The sequence below is a fragment of the Epinephelus moara genome, chromosome 3 (genome assembly GCF_006386435.1).
Source record: "Epinephelus moara isolate mb chromosome 3, YSFRI_EMoa_1.0, whole genome shotgun sequence".
NCBI lineage: Eukaryota > Metazoa > Chordata > Actinopteri > Perciformes > Serranidae > Epinephelus > Epinephelus moara.
The window spans coordinates 2,914,235-2,927,761 of record NC_065508.1 but is presented as its reverse complement, the minus strand read 5'-3'; the positions used below and the strand labels follow the sequence as shown (position 1 = coordinate 2,927,761).

General features: G+C 41.5%; 1 protein-coding gene across 1 annotated transcript; it reads left to right on the top strand.

Moving 5' to 3' along the window:
* The first annotated feature begins 2,184 nt into the window (after positions 1-2,184).
* Positions 2,185-9,097, top strand: gltpd2b (glycolipid transfer protein domain containing 2b). The gene is made up of 4 exons (XM_050040172.1): positions 2,185-2,824; positions 6,519-6,577; positions 6,753-6,931; positions 7,054-9,097. Exons 1-4 carry the CDS (start codon positions 2,755-2,757, stop codon positions 7,670-7,672), a joined length of 927 nt encoding a protein of 308 aa, XP_049896129.1. The 5' UTR covers positions 2,185-2,754; the 3' UTR covers positions 7,673-9,097.
* Positions 9,098-13,527: the final 4,430 nt, after the last annotated feature.

Below are 13,527 nucleotides of genomic sequence, written 5' to 3'. Positions count from 1 at the left end.
AAAGGTTCGTAACCATGGGCCAAAGTTTCTCCCATCAAGTCTGTGTTTATAGATCATAACTTCTGCATGGCAGGTGGCGTATGCCTCTTTCAGACCTCATTTTTGTGCGTACGCAACGTTTATAAATGAGACCCCTGTTGATGTCAGCTCCACCTCAAGGAATATAAGATTTAGGGGGATTTAGTGGCATCTAGTGGTGAGGATTGTAGATTGCAACCAGCTGAAACTTCTTATGGTTGTAATTTCTTCAGTGTTCTTAGTTCATGAGGTTTTTACCCTTCGCCAAATTACTGGCAGAGGTCTCCTCCTTTACAAAACAAATGGTGATTAAAACAGGTAGAAACACTGAATAAAAGCAGTTTCATGTTACAAATCAGTGTTTTTCCAACGTTTTTCTGAGATCCGGACATTTAGTAGATTTTTACTGGGAGCCCAGTTATCAGCAGAGGTCTGGAGCAGCTCATTTAAACTGGTAAGAAACACTGAATAAGGCAGTTTCACATTTAAAATTTTGTTTTTTTAACACTCATCTCAGAGGGGCTGCTAACTACAGTGGCTGATGTGAAAATACAAAAACGCAAGTGGCCCTATTTAGAATTAGTGTTTGGTTTGTCCATTCTGGGCTACTGTAGAAGACTGGCTGTGCAACATGGAGATTTCCATAGACAAGGACACACTTCATATGTGGATATAAACGGTTCATTTTGAGGTTAAAACAATTCTTTTTTCAGGTGATTACACACACACACACACACACACACACACAAAACATATTATATTCCATTCCTGCTAATACATCTCCCTAAATCCTACACACGACCTTTAAAAAAAAACAAATAGTTTAAACTTTTGCTGAAGCCAAAGGACAATTTTAACAAACTGGTTCAAATGAGGCTAAGTGTTTGACTCTCCAGATGTGTTACTCTAACTAAAGTGCACAAGCTGGTGGAAAATCCAGTCTGACAGTGACAAATACCTCTTTCCTGCTCTGGCGAGCCCCCATACATAAACATACTCACACAGTGTGAAGTCATACCATGTGCTCTGCTCTACTCGTACTGCACACTTGTGCATCCTGTCAAGAATAGACAGCTGACTGCTTTTTATCACAGCCAAACATACATTTTGAGGAGCTGTATCTGTTTTACAATGAATATTATTTCACCAGAGCATTTAATCTGAGATTGCCAGCCATGTGGAGTCAAACAGTTCAAGTCTTCTGAAAGGGTCACATGCTTTCACAGGGGATTCACAGTCTTCCCTTGTCAGTTGCTGCCTATTTCAGATGGGATCATTCATTGGTTGCACAGAGTAAAAGCCCCATGACCGGCCCCTCCCAGCCAAGTAATTAATGCCCCTGCTTTCACTTTTTTTTCCCGCTCCTCCGCTGCAAAATACCATTGTTAAGTCCCTCTTCATGAGCACACATGTGGTTTGGCTTGAGTGTGGAGTTCAATGTCTGTTCACCTCCCCCCTCCGCAGGGACAGCAAACCCAGTGATAGCGACCAATCAGTGGGTCTCCCATGATAATCACTATCAGAGACGATAATCATGAGAACAGCCTTCAAACGCTACATCATTCCTCCATTTTTACTGATATGTCTCAGACTTTAGACTTCAATAATCAGTTTCATGTAAAAGTAAAGGAAATTTGTTTTTTTGAATATATTTTTTGGTCCTAAATAGAGTCACATTGTTTGCTCCAACTGTGTTTTGTAGAACTGCAGATGTCTGTGTCATATCAAGTATTTGATAAGACTGAAAGGTATCTTTGTTTATTTTGCCCTCTCAGTTGGAAAACACTTGGTTAGACTTTGTTATTCATTGACAAACATGGATTTGGTATCACATTTCTCTCTGTTCAGCCACCAAAAGCAGACAGTGGGAAACACGCTCTCCTTTTGAATTAATCAATACAGAGATTTACTTTAGGTTGCAATAAAGGCAAATATTAAGAGTGGGGGAAAAACACAGTTGTTTACACTGACAGAATGTCCTGAGACGCTCATATGTTTCGTGTTATACTCTCATTTAAACCAACATGTGTTGAGAAATGTGTGACAGCACTGCTGTAATTGGTTGTGGTTGTGGTGGTGCTCCTAATGGTGTCTGTGAATGAGTTGGAGAAAGAGAGAGAGGGAAACAGGGAGCGAGGGAGAGGGAGGAGGGAAGGTGGTAGTGGGAGGAGAGGAGAGGGAGCAAGTGTTTACTCGAACTGACCAGGAATATAGCACATATATAGAAGATGAATCTGAAGGAAGAGGGTTACTGGCGGACAAGCTGCGTTGGCTCCGCATTATCAGCCAGTGGCTGCACACTCGGCTGATCTCTGGACCCTCAGATTTAGCAACACAACAGGAGACAGGCAGCTTCAAAATCAGTCTGAAACAAAGACAGGATAGAGGAAAGACGTGATTCAAAGAAAGCAAAAAAGAAAGAGACAGGCGGAGGCAACAACAGGCTGAGTTGTGACAGGGTGACGAGGGAAAACAGCAGCTGTAAATCAGAGTTAAACATTGATAGAGGCTCTGTGAGGTATAATGGTTGACAGAACTTTTTATTTAAGGTTTTGAGGAGGAGTATGAAAGATTTGAGAGGACGGGGGGGTCAGGGGCAGAGGTCCGGCAGCGAGTAATTGTGGTGACAGCCAGTGCAAGGGGACAAGGACTCATGTGAGACACTGAGGAATTAAAATATAGGGACAAAAGAGAAGGAATAGAGAGGGACTGGCAGACCCAAAGCTGGAGTTCAGTATGGGTGTTAAGAGCAAGGCTGCTGTCGCTATCTTAGTCCTGCTGCTGTTCCTCGGCTCCCTGTGGCTCCGTGAGTATTTCTGTGTGTGTGAGTGTGTGTGTGTGTTTTCTGTGTTGCACTGATAATCTATACAATCCCTCCCTTGTTTGGAATGCATATGCTCCAGATCAGGAATGTGTCACATGGTGCGGTGGCCACAGAATCAAGCATGGTGGTCCAACCACTTTTTGCGCTTTGCTCCCTGTTTATGCTCAAAGATCATTTGAACAACATCACAGAGATATTTCTATGTGTGATTTTACATGTTACTGGAATGTGAGATGACACAGATAACATTGTTTTAGGCCATTTTCAGTCACGTCCGACAAAATTTTGCGTAAATAAGGACTTTGATGTCGTTTTGTAGGCAAAGATTTTCAGGACGTAATGACAACTGAAGGTAATAACGCCAAACATCGCCAAATTCTTTGTATCTGACTGGAATCTTTGAATAGTTAACTGTATCTAAAATAGGAAGTATCCATTACTATAAATAAATTACTTTAACGGTTTCTATCCATCTTGATCCAAAAGTCCACAAAACAGTCTATGAATATTTATTAATATGGGGGGAAATCGGATAAGCAGTGTAACAATGGTCAAACTGGGACCATGTGATTTTTTTTCTAGCTTGGATTAAATTATTAAATTCAAAGACTTGAGAAACGTGAAAGGAAAGTTCAGTTACAGGCATGAACAGCTGGCTCTGCATCCTCATGGTAACTCAGTTAGGGAACTTAACTTAGTTTGTAGTGGCGAGCATCTCTACAGACATTTTTTGGCAACAGTCGGTCACTGTCAGGTAGAAATACATTTTTGTTAGGTGGATGTGCTGTGTTTAATTTGGACTGATAGCGTTTGGCAAACTATAGCCAAGCTATCTGACAGGAAACTCAGGGTGTTTCAGGGTCAGTTTGGAGGCTGATCTTTTGGGGTGTTTCTATGACTAACTCATGTAAAAGAGCACTCCAGCGTACTCGAGGCTTTTGGTTATAAGTTGTTGGATACATGAGTCCCATATGTGTGTAGCCTGGACACCTGCGGGGGCCTCTGAGGGCACGACACGAGGTTCCAAATACAGCTGAGGAGTAGTGTGACTTCAGTACGCTGACCTCACTCAGGATTCAGGAATATACTACAGTTGAATTGAACAGGGCATGCTGGGAAATGACAAATTTGTCACATATCTAAGGCCCTGATTCGAATATGAAGACATAGGTGTAAAGGTGCTTTAGTTATTTTCATAATTGCAACTTATCTTTCTATATAGAATACTATAAGTGTGTGTGTATTGATCTCGTGGCTCAATGGAGGCATGTTAGATAATGCCATAAGGTCCAAAATTGAAGCCAGCAACTTGTGCACATGATGTTTGCTGAGGAAGTCAGTGTTTAAGACGGTCGATTAGAATCACAGAGTTTGCTTTGTCACAAACTGGAATGAGCTCAAAAAGGATTTAAACTCAGCATCACAGTCTGCTGCCAGAAGAATGCTATTTGCTGCCTCATGAATGCTTGGTTTTGTGCTATATAATGTACAGGATGATTTAAAACACAACTGGAACTAATCAAGACTGTAAAAAATATACATTCAGCCCTTTTATAATCAGTTTCTCATGTTAACGGTATGATCTGTCACATGATGCTTGTTTAAGCAATACTTTAGCCCACGGGTCATCATTTGTATGTCAGTTAGTCACCCTGTGTTACACTGCGTGGGAAGAAAACATTGTTTATCTCGCGTGTCCCCACTGTGAACCAAAAAAAGTAAACATTCTTGATGAGTTAGGTCACAGGGGATCCCATCTGACAACTGCAAAACTATATCAAAACATCCCCTTACAAACTCTCACACAACTCATGCGCTGTCATCCAAGTCTCGTTTGTCAAGTTATTGGCTCAGTGCCTCCCAAACACATTTTGTTAAGACCACAATATTTAAAACACTACTCGGTGGTGAATGAGACTTTTCATTTAGACAATATGCTTGGATGATACTGCATGATAGGGCATTAACGACTTTGATTTTTTTCAGGTCGACTTATCTGTCAATAAAGTCTAAGTCGAGTCGACAAGTCATTTGATGACGTCATCACATTGACACGTGGAGGAAAGTGAAGTATCTCCACACATGTGATGTGTGTCTATCTCTCTCAGGCCCGAACATACTCGGGCGTACTATTAGCGGAGCAGACTCCGCGAGGAATGTCTGCAGCCATTCGGGCTTTCATAGTCGAGCGCACTTCCGCGTTGTAGTTTCCTGTAAAAATGTCCGTGAAAAATCCCCGCGATGTGAAAAATACATGCCGAGCAGTCACTGGTGCGCGGAGCGGAGTCCGTGCAGTCGTAAAATCTGAGCTTTGCGTGCACAGGGCTTGTGGGCGTCCGCTTTGAGTCCGCGCGGACCTCTGCGGAGTCCGTTCCGCGTACGTTCCGCCCGAGTATGTTCGGGCCTCAGGCGTTTTCTCAGGCCTATCACCTTCTACGTTCTCTGCAGCCATGTCTCTTGTCTTGTTGTGGTCTTGTGTTAATTTCCCCTCTACGCGCCAAGTAACGTTACCGCCCTTTTTATGAAGTGACTATGACTATTGGTTAAGTCAAGGATAAAGTATCAGCGTAAGCCAATCAGAGGCAGCGATTGCATTCCGTGCACAAGCACAGAGAGAGAGAGAGGGGGGAAAAACACACGACTTGTCGACTCCTCCCGGGGGTTGTCAACTTGTGCCACTGACTTCGACACATCGACAAATTGACAAATCGACTTTTCTGTTAATGCCCTACTGCATGAGTTGTGTGAGAGTTCATAAACAGATGTTTTGATAGAGTTTTGCTGTTGTTAAATGTGGACCCCTATGAATTCAATTCATTAAGGATGTTCACCTTTTTGTGGATTCTTCGTTCACGGTGAAGGCATGCAAGAATTTTTTTTTTTTTCCTGGATTCAGCTCAACAGGGGGTGAGTAACTGACATGTAAAGGATCATATGGGCTGTGACGTATTCCTTTAATATGCCATTTTTAAAGAAAGCACATTATCATCTAATGTAAAGCAGCTGTAATCAGTATTCTTATAATGTTAACAGCTCTCCTCAAGTTTACAGAGCTTTATAGGGAGTTTTGGCTTGTTGTTAAGCAACTTTACTGTTTTGGTTCACTCTCACTACTCTTACAACATGTTTTCAGCTATTGCAGGCAAAAAACCCACACAGACTGGCAGATAGACAAAGTTAGCGATTAGCCCGCGAACATATTGGAGCATTTAGTAGCTGAAGTGCAAAACGTTTCCCTCAGGATGAGGTAGTGACCAAAAACTCAGTTAAAAGAGAGTAAATACTAGACATGCATTCACCAGATGGCTATGAATCCAAATAATTTATAATATTGCTCCATAACTGCTGGATATGTAGGTAATTGCGTGCTAACAGCATAGCTATATTACCTTGAAAGGCAATGATGCGGCATCATTGTGTTCACGACTTACTTCTGCTGTCCTAAAATGGCTGGAACCCCTCCCCCCCCAAGCTATTTTGTCCAGTGTTAATGTATGAGAATTACCCATGCTTCTTCATGATTAATTTGAAAACCCAAAATTATTTTGATGTGTTAAATGCACATCAATGAGTTGTGGTATTAACAGAAAAAAGACTCTGTTTCAGTGGGAAAGTCTACAAACAAACACTAACTGTGGGATTTTCTCTTGTTTCTCTGTACAATGTCTCACTGCAGAGGGAAGTTTGGATTACCACTGGGATTCCTGTTTAAAAGGTTATAATCAGGGGAATACGGTAAGAGTACACACAAATTACACAGCATTTCCTCACTTATTACATTTCCTCCATAGGGTGGATTCTGTGAAGCAGATGGCTAATTTGAATGCGGTGAATCACCTCCGCTTTCTCTCTTTCTTTGTCCCCTGTCAATCGCCCCCACACTTGCACACCTCCCATCCCCCACTGTTAGCTCCACCAGCTGTACAACAGCAGTGTGGCCGATGGGGCTGAGGGCCCACAGGTCAGAGAGGGGTGCCCTGGCCAGACCTTCCAGGTGTCACTGCTGCTCTCCCACCTGCTGGCTGCACCAACCTCTACCTCTGACGTGCTGCTGCAGCCGTATCTGTCCAGCTGGGATGAGCTTGTGAGGTACGATAAAGCAGGAGAGATAAATTCATTTACAGCCACCATTAAGAATGAAGTCATTTATGGTTTAAGGCATAATCTGGACTCTGTAAGATGATTCATCCTGTTATGTGTTACTCCTCCAGGTTTATGGAAGCTCTGGGCCCGGTGGTGGGAATAATATCTAAAGAGATAAAAACCAAGACGTCAATAATCCGCCAACTGGCCCTGTTGGCAGACGGGAACCCTGAAGCAGAGCTGGGCCCAGATATACACTCAGTGAACAGTGTGAGCACAGAGGCTGGTGCAAAGAACAATCAGGAGGCCTCACAGCCCACTGGTGCCTACCACTCTGTGCGCTCCATGATCTGGATAGAGCTGAACCGAGGAGTGGTGGACTTCCACCACCAGACGGACTCTGGATGCCGAACTCTTCTGCGTCTGCATCGCGCTCTGCTGTGGCTGAAGCTCTTCCTGGAGAAGCTGGCTGAGACACCAGTGGCTGGGCGGCTGAGGAGCCCCTCAGAGCTGTGTCGCGAGGCCTACCAGAGCACCCTTGCGCACCACCACACCTGGTTCGTTCGCACAGCCGCCGAGCTGGCCTTTACGGCCATGCCAGAGCGGGGTTTCTTCTTCAGGCTGGTGTGCGTGCAGAGCCAGGAGGAGCTGAGCTCTACACTGACCAGAGTCGCTCAGGCCATTGGAGAGGTTTATGACAGGACGCAGAAAGCCCTGGAGGAAAATGGCATGCTGAACTTGCCATAGAAAAGGAGACTATCAGACTTGACTATATTTGCACTGTCTCCATGGTATCCTGGACATCACGTGTTTAGCTACAAACATGGTGTAAAGTTCCTAAGGAAACATGAATGGACTTTTTCAGCTAAAATTCACACGTGCCATATTTCCCTCCCAACCAAAGTGCTGCATCAACAATCAACTGATACTGAAAGTTCAGTCTGTAGACATTCCTTATCCAATTTTCTGACATTATGACTACTCCTCTCTTTAAAGCAGTGGTGCCCACAAGGGGGGGCAGGGGGGCCTTGACCCCCCGGCTGATATTTCTGTCTTTAAGAGGCTGTGGTATGCTCAGGATAGTGGTATCTTGTGAAACTAGACAACCTACGGCATCCATTATACCAACCAGTTTGGCATAATGGAAAGAATGCTATGTAACACCCAACTTAAGCTAAATTTTGGCGAATGAATTGAATGATTGAATGAATGAATTTTGGGAATGACTGCCAAGGCCATTTTTCAAAGAGGTCCCTTGAACTCTCACCTCAAAATATCTAAATGAAAATGCATTCTATGGGTGCCCAAGAATATTTATATAATTCACCTATTTACATTTTATTAAGACTTAAAGTTATGCATATTTAAGGGCGGGGCTGCTTGACTGATAGGCTGTCTCCTAGTCGTAGATACATTCTATGAGTCAGATTTATTCCTCGCTCCTCCACAGCTCTACCCTAGTCATTTCTGGTTCTTAAAAACCACGATGGCAACAGCAGGAGTCAACAAACCGATGGGTAATGTCATGGAAGCTATGTGCAGTATTTTATACAGTCTATGGTGCCACCCTAAGGTTTTCAGTGGCCCCATCTGGCCACCCCTTTGAAAGATTTCTGGGGGCACCACTGTCTTAGAGTGGCATTTTTAAGGTAGCCTGTAATGTATTCAGGCTGGCTGAACACAAACTGTGAATGATATAAAAAGGTGGACGCAATAACATGAACATGCAGCAACCCAATGCAATCAATACAGCATTTGTTAGGCCTATTATGTTTTTGAGACTGCGTCACAGGCGAGGTGATTTTCTAATGGATTGTATCAGATTGTAGACTTCATGTTTTTGTGCCTACCTCTGCACATATGTGATTTGTTTTTTTTTTTTATGTTCAAATTCTATTGAAAATGATTGAATGTTTTGAATGTAGTTTATGCTTGGTGATTCAGTGTGCTACCTCAAACCTGGCTAGGTCTAGATGCCTCGTAGCCCTAAAATCTGGGACCAATCTATCCTGATTAAAGAGCTATTACACGAAACAAATCAACATGTGCTGAACAAAAGACAACGTGGTGCTTCACAGCAACTGTGGTGTGCGTGAGGAAAATTAATTTCTCAGTTTTCCATTTTTTTGCATCATGTTCAGAATGATTAAATATCCCTTTAAAAAAGAAGAAGAGAGAATCCAGTTGCCTCTTTTCTGACAGAGTCTGGTCCAGTAATGTGATAACTTTGACATTTAAATGCCACTGAACCGTTGTGTAATGTTATCCACCATCCAGCAGAGGTTCCTGCGCTCTGCCACAGACTAATCTTCATTCTGCTAACATCATGGTGGATTTAATCTGCTCTGTGCGACACTCTTACCTGGATACATTCTGTGGGAATGGACAGGTTTTTGAACCCAAACACAAAGGCCTTTTCCCTCATAATATCTCTGTGTTTGTAAGACAATATAAAATGTTATGCTTTATATATTAGAAACAATCTGAAGAATATCAAAGCTCTGCATTATTCAGGATTATAATATACAGAATGTGTGTGTAACAGAGAGAATAGCATGCGTACTGTACGTATCACTGGCATTACTCTTGATCAGACTATTTTAAAACCACAAATACCTCTAATGCCACGTAATCCTGGCTCTCTCCCTTTTCCTGGACTGTGCTCTCTCTTTCTGAGGAGGAGACAGTGAAGAAGGGAGAGATAAGGATTGATCCTGAAGCCACTGAGTGAACAGTAGACAGGAGCTGGTTGAAGGTCAGTGGGTGGAAGTACACTTCAGCTGTAATCTTGTCAAGCAGTTGGCGGCAGACTTTATTAAAGCAGCTCCTGAAGGGGAAAAAGCTGAACTAAAACAGAATTCACATATTTCTGAGCGTAGGTCAATTAATACATAGGATTTTTGAACAACTAAATGTTGTGCTAGAATCCAGCCAAGACTTGAATCTGTGACCTTTGACCCGTGGTGTGTGTAGGAGGATGACATGTTGCCGTTGGTATTTCCACTACGTATTCACTTCCTCCTGAGACTCTTTTAAAAACAGAGTGCGGAGATTCTCAATAGTTCACACATAAGAACATAACCTAAGCTTTTTTGTTTCTTCTGTTTTTGCCTTTCACTTGTTCCCATGTATCAGTGTGTAAGCACAGGTTGTTCACTGGTGCTGAAGGCTGTAAGGATTACAGTGAATGAGATTACATTAGATTACACCCATCTGACGCTACTTTTGACACTGGCTGGCTTCTTTTTCCGTCTCATGCAAAGGCGGAACTACATTTGACTTCATTTTGATTGAAAATAAACCACAGTAAAAGGGTCCACTTTGGCATTGTGTCCATTCCGCTGGAATCTTAGTAGGGCTGCACAGTTAATCGAAATATTATTGAAATTGCAATATTGCAGAGTGCAATATCCAAATTGCAGGAGCTGCAATTTTTTGTTAAACTGTTATTATAAATGAAGCATTGTGGTGACACAGAGATGCCCTGGCCTGCGAATCATATTCCAGACATAAGGGAACAGCTGATTTGGTACAGGTCCCAGCAAATAACACATCATCAGCATTATTTTCTATATTTTTGTAAATAAAAATCAAATGCAAAAATGACCAAATCTACTAAAATCGTGACTCATATCACAATTGCAGTATCTGTCAAAATATGATTTTTGAATTATGGATTTTGCATATCGTGCAGCCCTTAATCTTAGTGTCAGAGACAAAAATGAGTCCAAGTTCCCTTAAATGACATTTATTTATTTCTCTATCTTGGTTTGCAGTAAACATGAGCAAAAATATACATACAGTAAGAGCAAAAAATAAAGATCCAGAATAGAATTATCATCCTTTTGGGGCGAGAGTATCTCAACGAATTTCATGGATTTCTCTCTTGACCTATCCTTGCACCACAGTCTTAGGCAATAGTACGATTTAAGACGAGGGGGTTAGGGTGGGAGTAACAAGGTTTGTTAACATTATTCTGTATTTGAGACATGAACAGTTGACGCTCTCTGATGCTTGCGTTGGACCATGTTGCAGTTTTGTTCTAAAAGGTTTCTGAAGGTTTTGCACTTGAAAGTTCTCTGAAAGCGCTCTCTGATGTATTCACTACCAACATACTGCTAATGACTTCTAATGTCTCCATTCTGATACAAGGGACCCCAGTGTTCAGAGAACTTTCATTGAGTTAAGAAAGTAGAAAGGATTCATGACAAAACATGTTTCTACATTAAAAAAAAAACAAGAAACTTCTCCAACCAAGCTGTTAACATTTTGCCATCTGTTGAATTAAATGCTGAAAACCTACCCGATAGCTCCCACAGCAGGATACAATCCAAGCTTATACATTCTCTCCTCTTTACAACAAAATAGCAATAAAAATACTCTTTTCTGAATAAAACAACACTTTTTATGTTATTACATCACGATAATGCACGCTGGCAAAACTGCCTGACTGCAAAATCTGTACGTTCTTTCCTATTTCCTCCTTACTCTTGATGACAGGCTGATTTTTTAACCGCCTTTTTAATCATTATATTATCAGCCACATAAGAAATAAATATATTGCTTTTTGAGGACATCTCCAAATTATCACATGAGCAAAAAAAACAGATAAATGGAGATAACAGGAAATGACATTCTGTGACACTGGGGAACAACACTGTCTGTCCACCAGGAGGCACTGTTATGTTGTAGTGAAACACGTTCCTTTTGTGCGCATTATTATTATTATTATATAAGAGTAGGCCTTTTAATAAGACGGGGTACTTAACCCTCCACCTGGATCCTACATTGTCTCTGCTGAGGATGTGTCAGTGCAGCACAAGTAAATCAAATTGAAACTGTCATGAAGATCTTTGGTTGAAGAACTTATCTTCACATGCACATGAGAAAAAAAGAATGTCCAATTAGGTGATGAAGCAAAACATTTTATTTGCCGAGTGTGATTTAAAAAGAGTTTGATCAATTTAAGGATGACTGGGGTAAAATAGGATTGAATGCAGTGGAAAAAATGAGCTTTGTTCTAGCAGTTTTGAAGACAGTGATTCAAGGAGGAGGAGGAGGAGGAGGAGTGACAAAGTAGGGTAAAGAAGTTGAGCATGCCTGCTCTGGATTATCTGACCAGATTAAGAGATTACAGAGAAATTAAGTAAGTGTTGCAGAAATGCCAGAGGAGAAATGCATGTGAACTTCTCAGTGGTTGGTCATAAAAAGCAGAAAAAAGGAGCCTCAGATAACTGGTGGAGTACATCTTTCATTATGAATAACCCTCCAGATATAGATCAGATAATCACGTTACATCTAATTGTCTTCCTTTGTCAAGTCTGGATCAGATAATGAGGTCGATATTTGTGAGACAAGCACATGGCTCTGAGAGATATTAAGTGGTGGAGTCGAGCCAGACCTTAATGTGAGCAAACAGATGCTTGTGTTCCACATTTGCTGCAATGACATGGCAGAATCACAGTCGCATTGGTACAGTTTTGTCGCCATGCCAAAGTAGAATGCCTGAGTTTAACAAGTGTGACTCCACAGATTTCTCCAGCCAATACTTACAGGTGTTTCTCACAACTCTGTGTGCCTTTACTGCACAGTGAATGCACGTTAAGTAAACAGCACCAAACTCAGGCCTAATCTATAATTTTGTAACAGGTTGGTTGTTCAAACTGGTTGTCTAGTTATCGTAATGGCTTTGCCTTCAGACTGATTCATACAGCAGTGGAGAATACTACAGGAAAACAACAAATTCAATGAAAAAAAAAATTCCCTTTCTTCTATTTGGTCAAAGAAGCAAATCTCCAGTTTTGTTCTGTTCCTACAAACTATAAAACAAAACTACCAACTCACAAATTCAAGACTCTAGTTACGATTTTGCAAACTATACATTTTGATATCCTGGATGAATATTTTAGAGGATGATAATGGGCATGAATGAAAGAAAGGGAACAAACACAAACTTTCAACATCCTCCAAAACTCCACCACAACTGTACATAAATATATTCAAAGCACACTTCCAGTGCAAATCAATACAAAATATGACAATGGCATCTATTTCTGATACATATGAAATAGATGCAACACACGCAAAAAGAAAAAAAATAAAACCCTCTAAATAAAATGGTTAAAAATCGGGACACAAGAAAATGGCTCTTGGTTTATAGGAATAAAATGACAGACACAGTGACAGGGAGCACAACGCGATGGCGCAGCAGGAGGATCAGTGTTTCTGTTCTCATTTGATATTCAGATGGTTGGTTGGGAGCTGACTGGGAGTTTTGGTTTCTGTCAAACTAAAGTGATGCTGTAAGATGCCTGAAACATGACAGATGTCTCCTTTTGTACTTCATTTCAGATCAGTGGTGTTGATATGAGCATCCTTAGCAACCTAAACATGACGCACATGTGTTTACTAGGCTGCTCTCAGGTCAAACAACCAGTGTGAATATCAAATGATCCAAAATAATTATCATTTAATGGAAGCTTTCTCATCCGGAGAATGGTATCAGGCATCCATAATGTATGCCACTTAATGAATATTGCACATTGCATGCAATTTCCCGACCTACAGTATGAAATGGGACCTGTGAATGAAACACACACGCA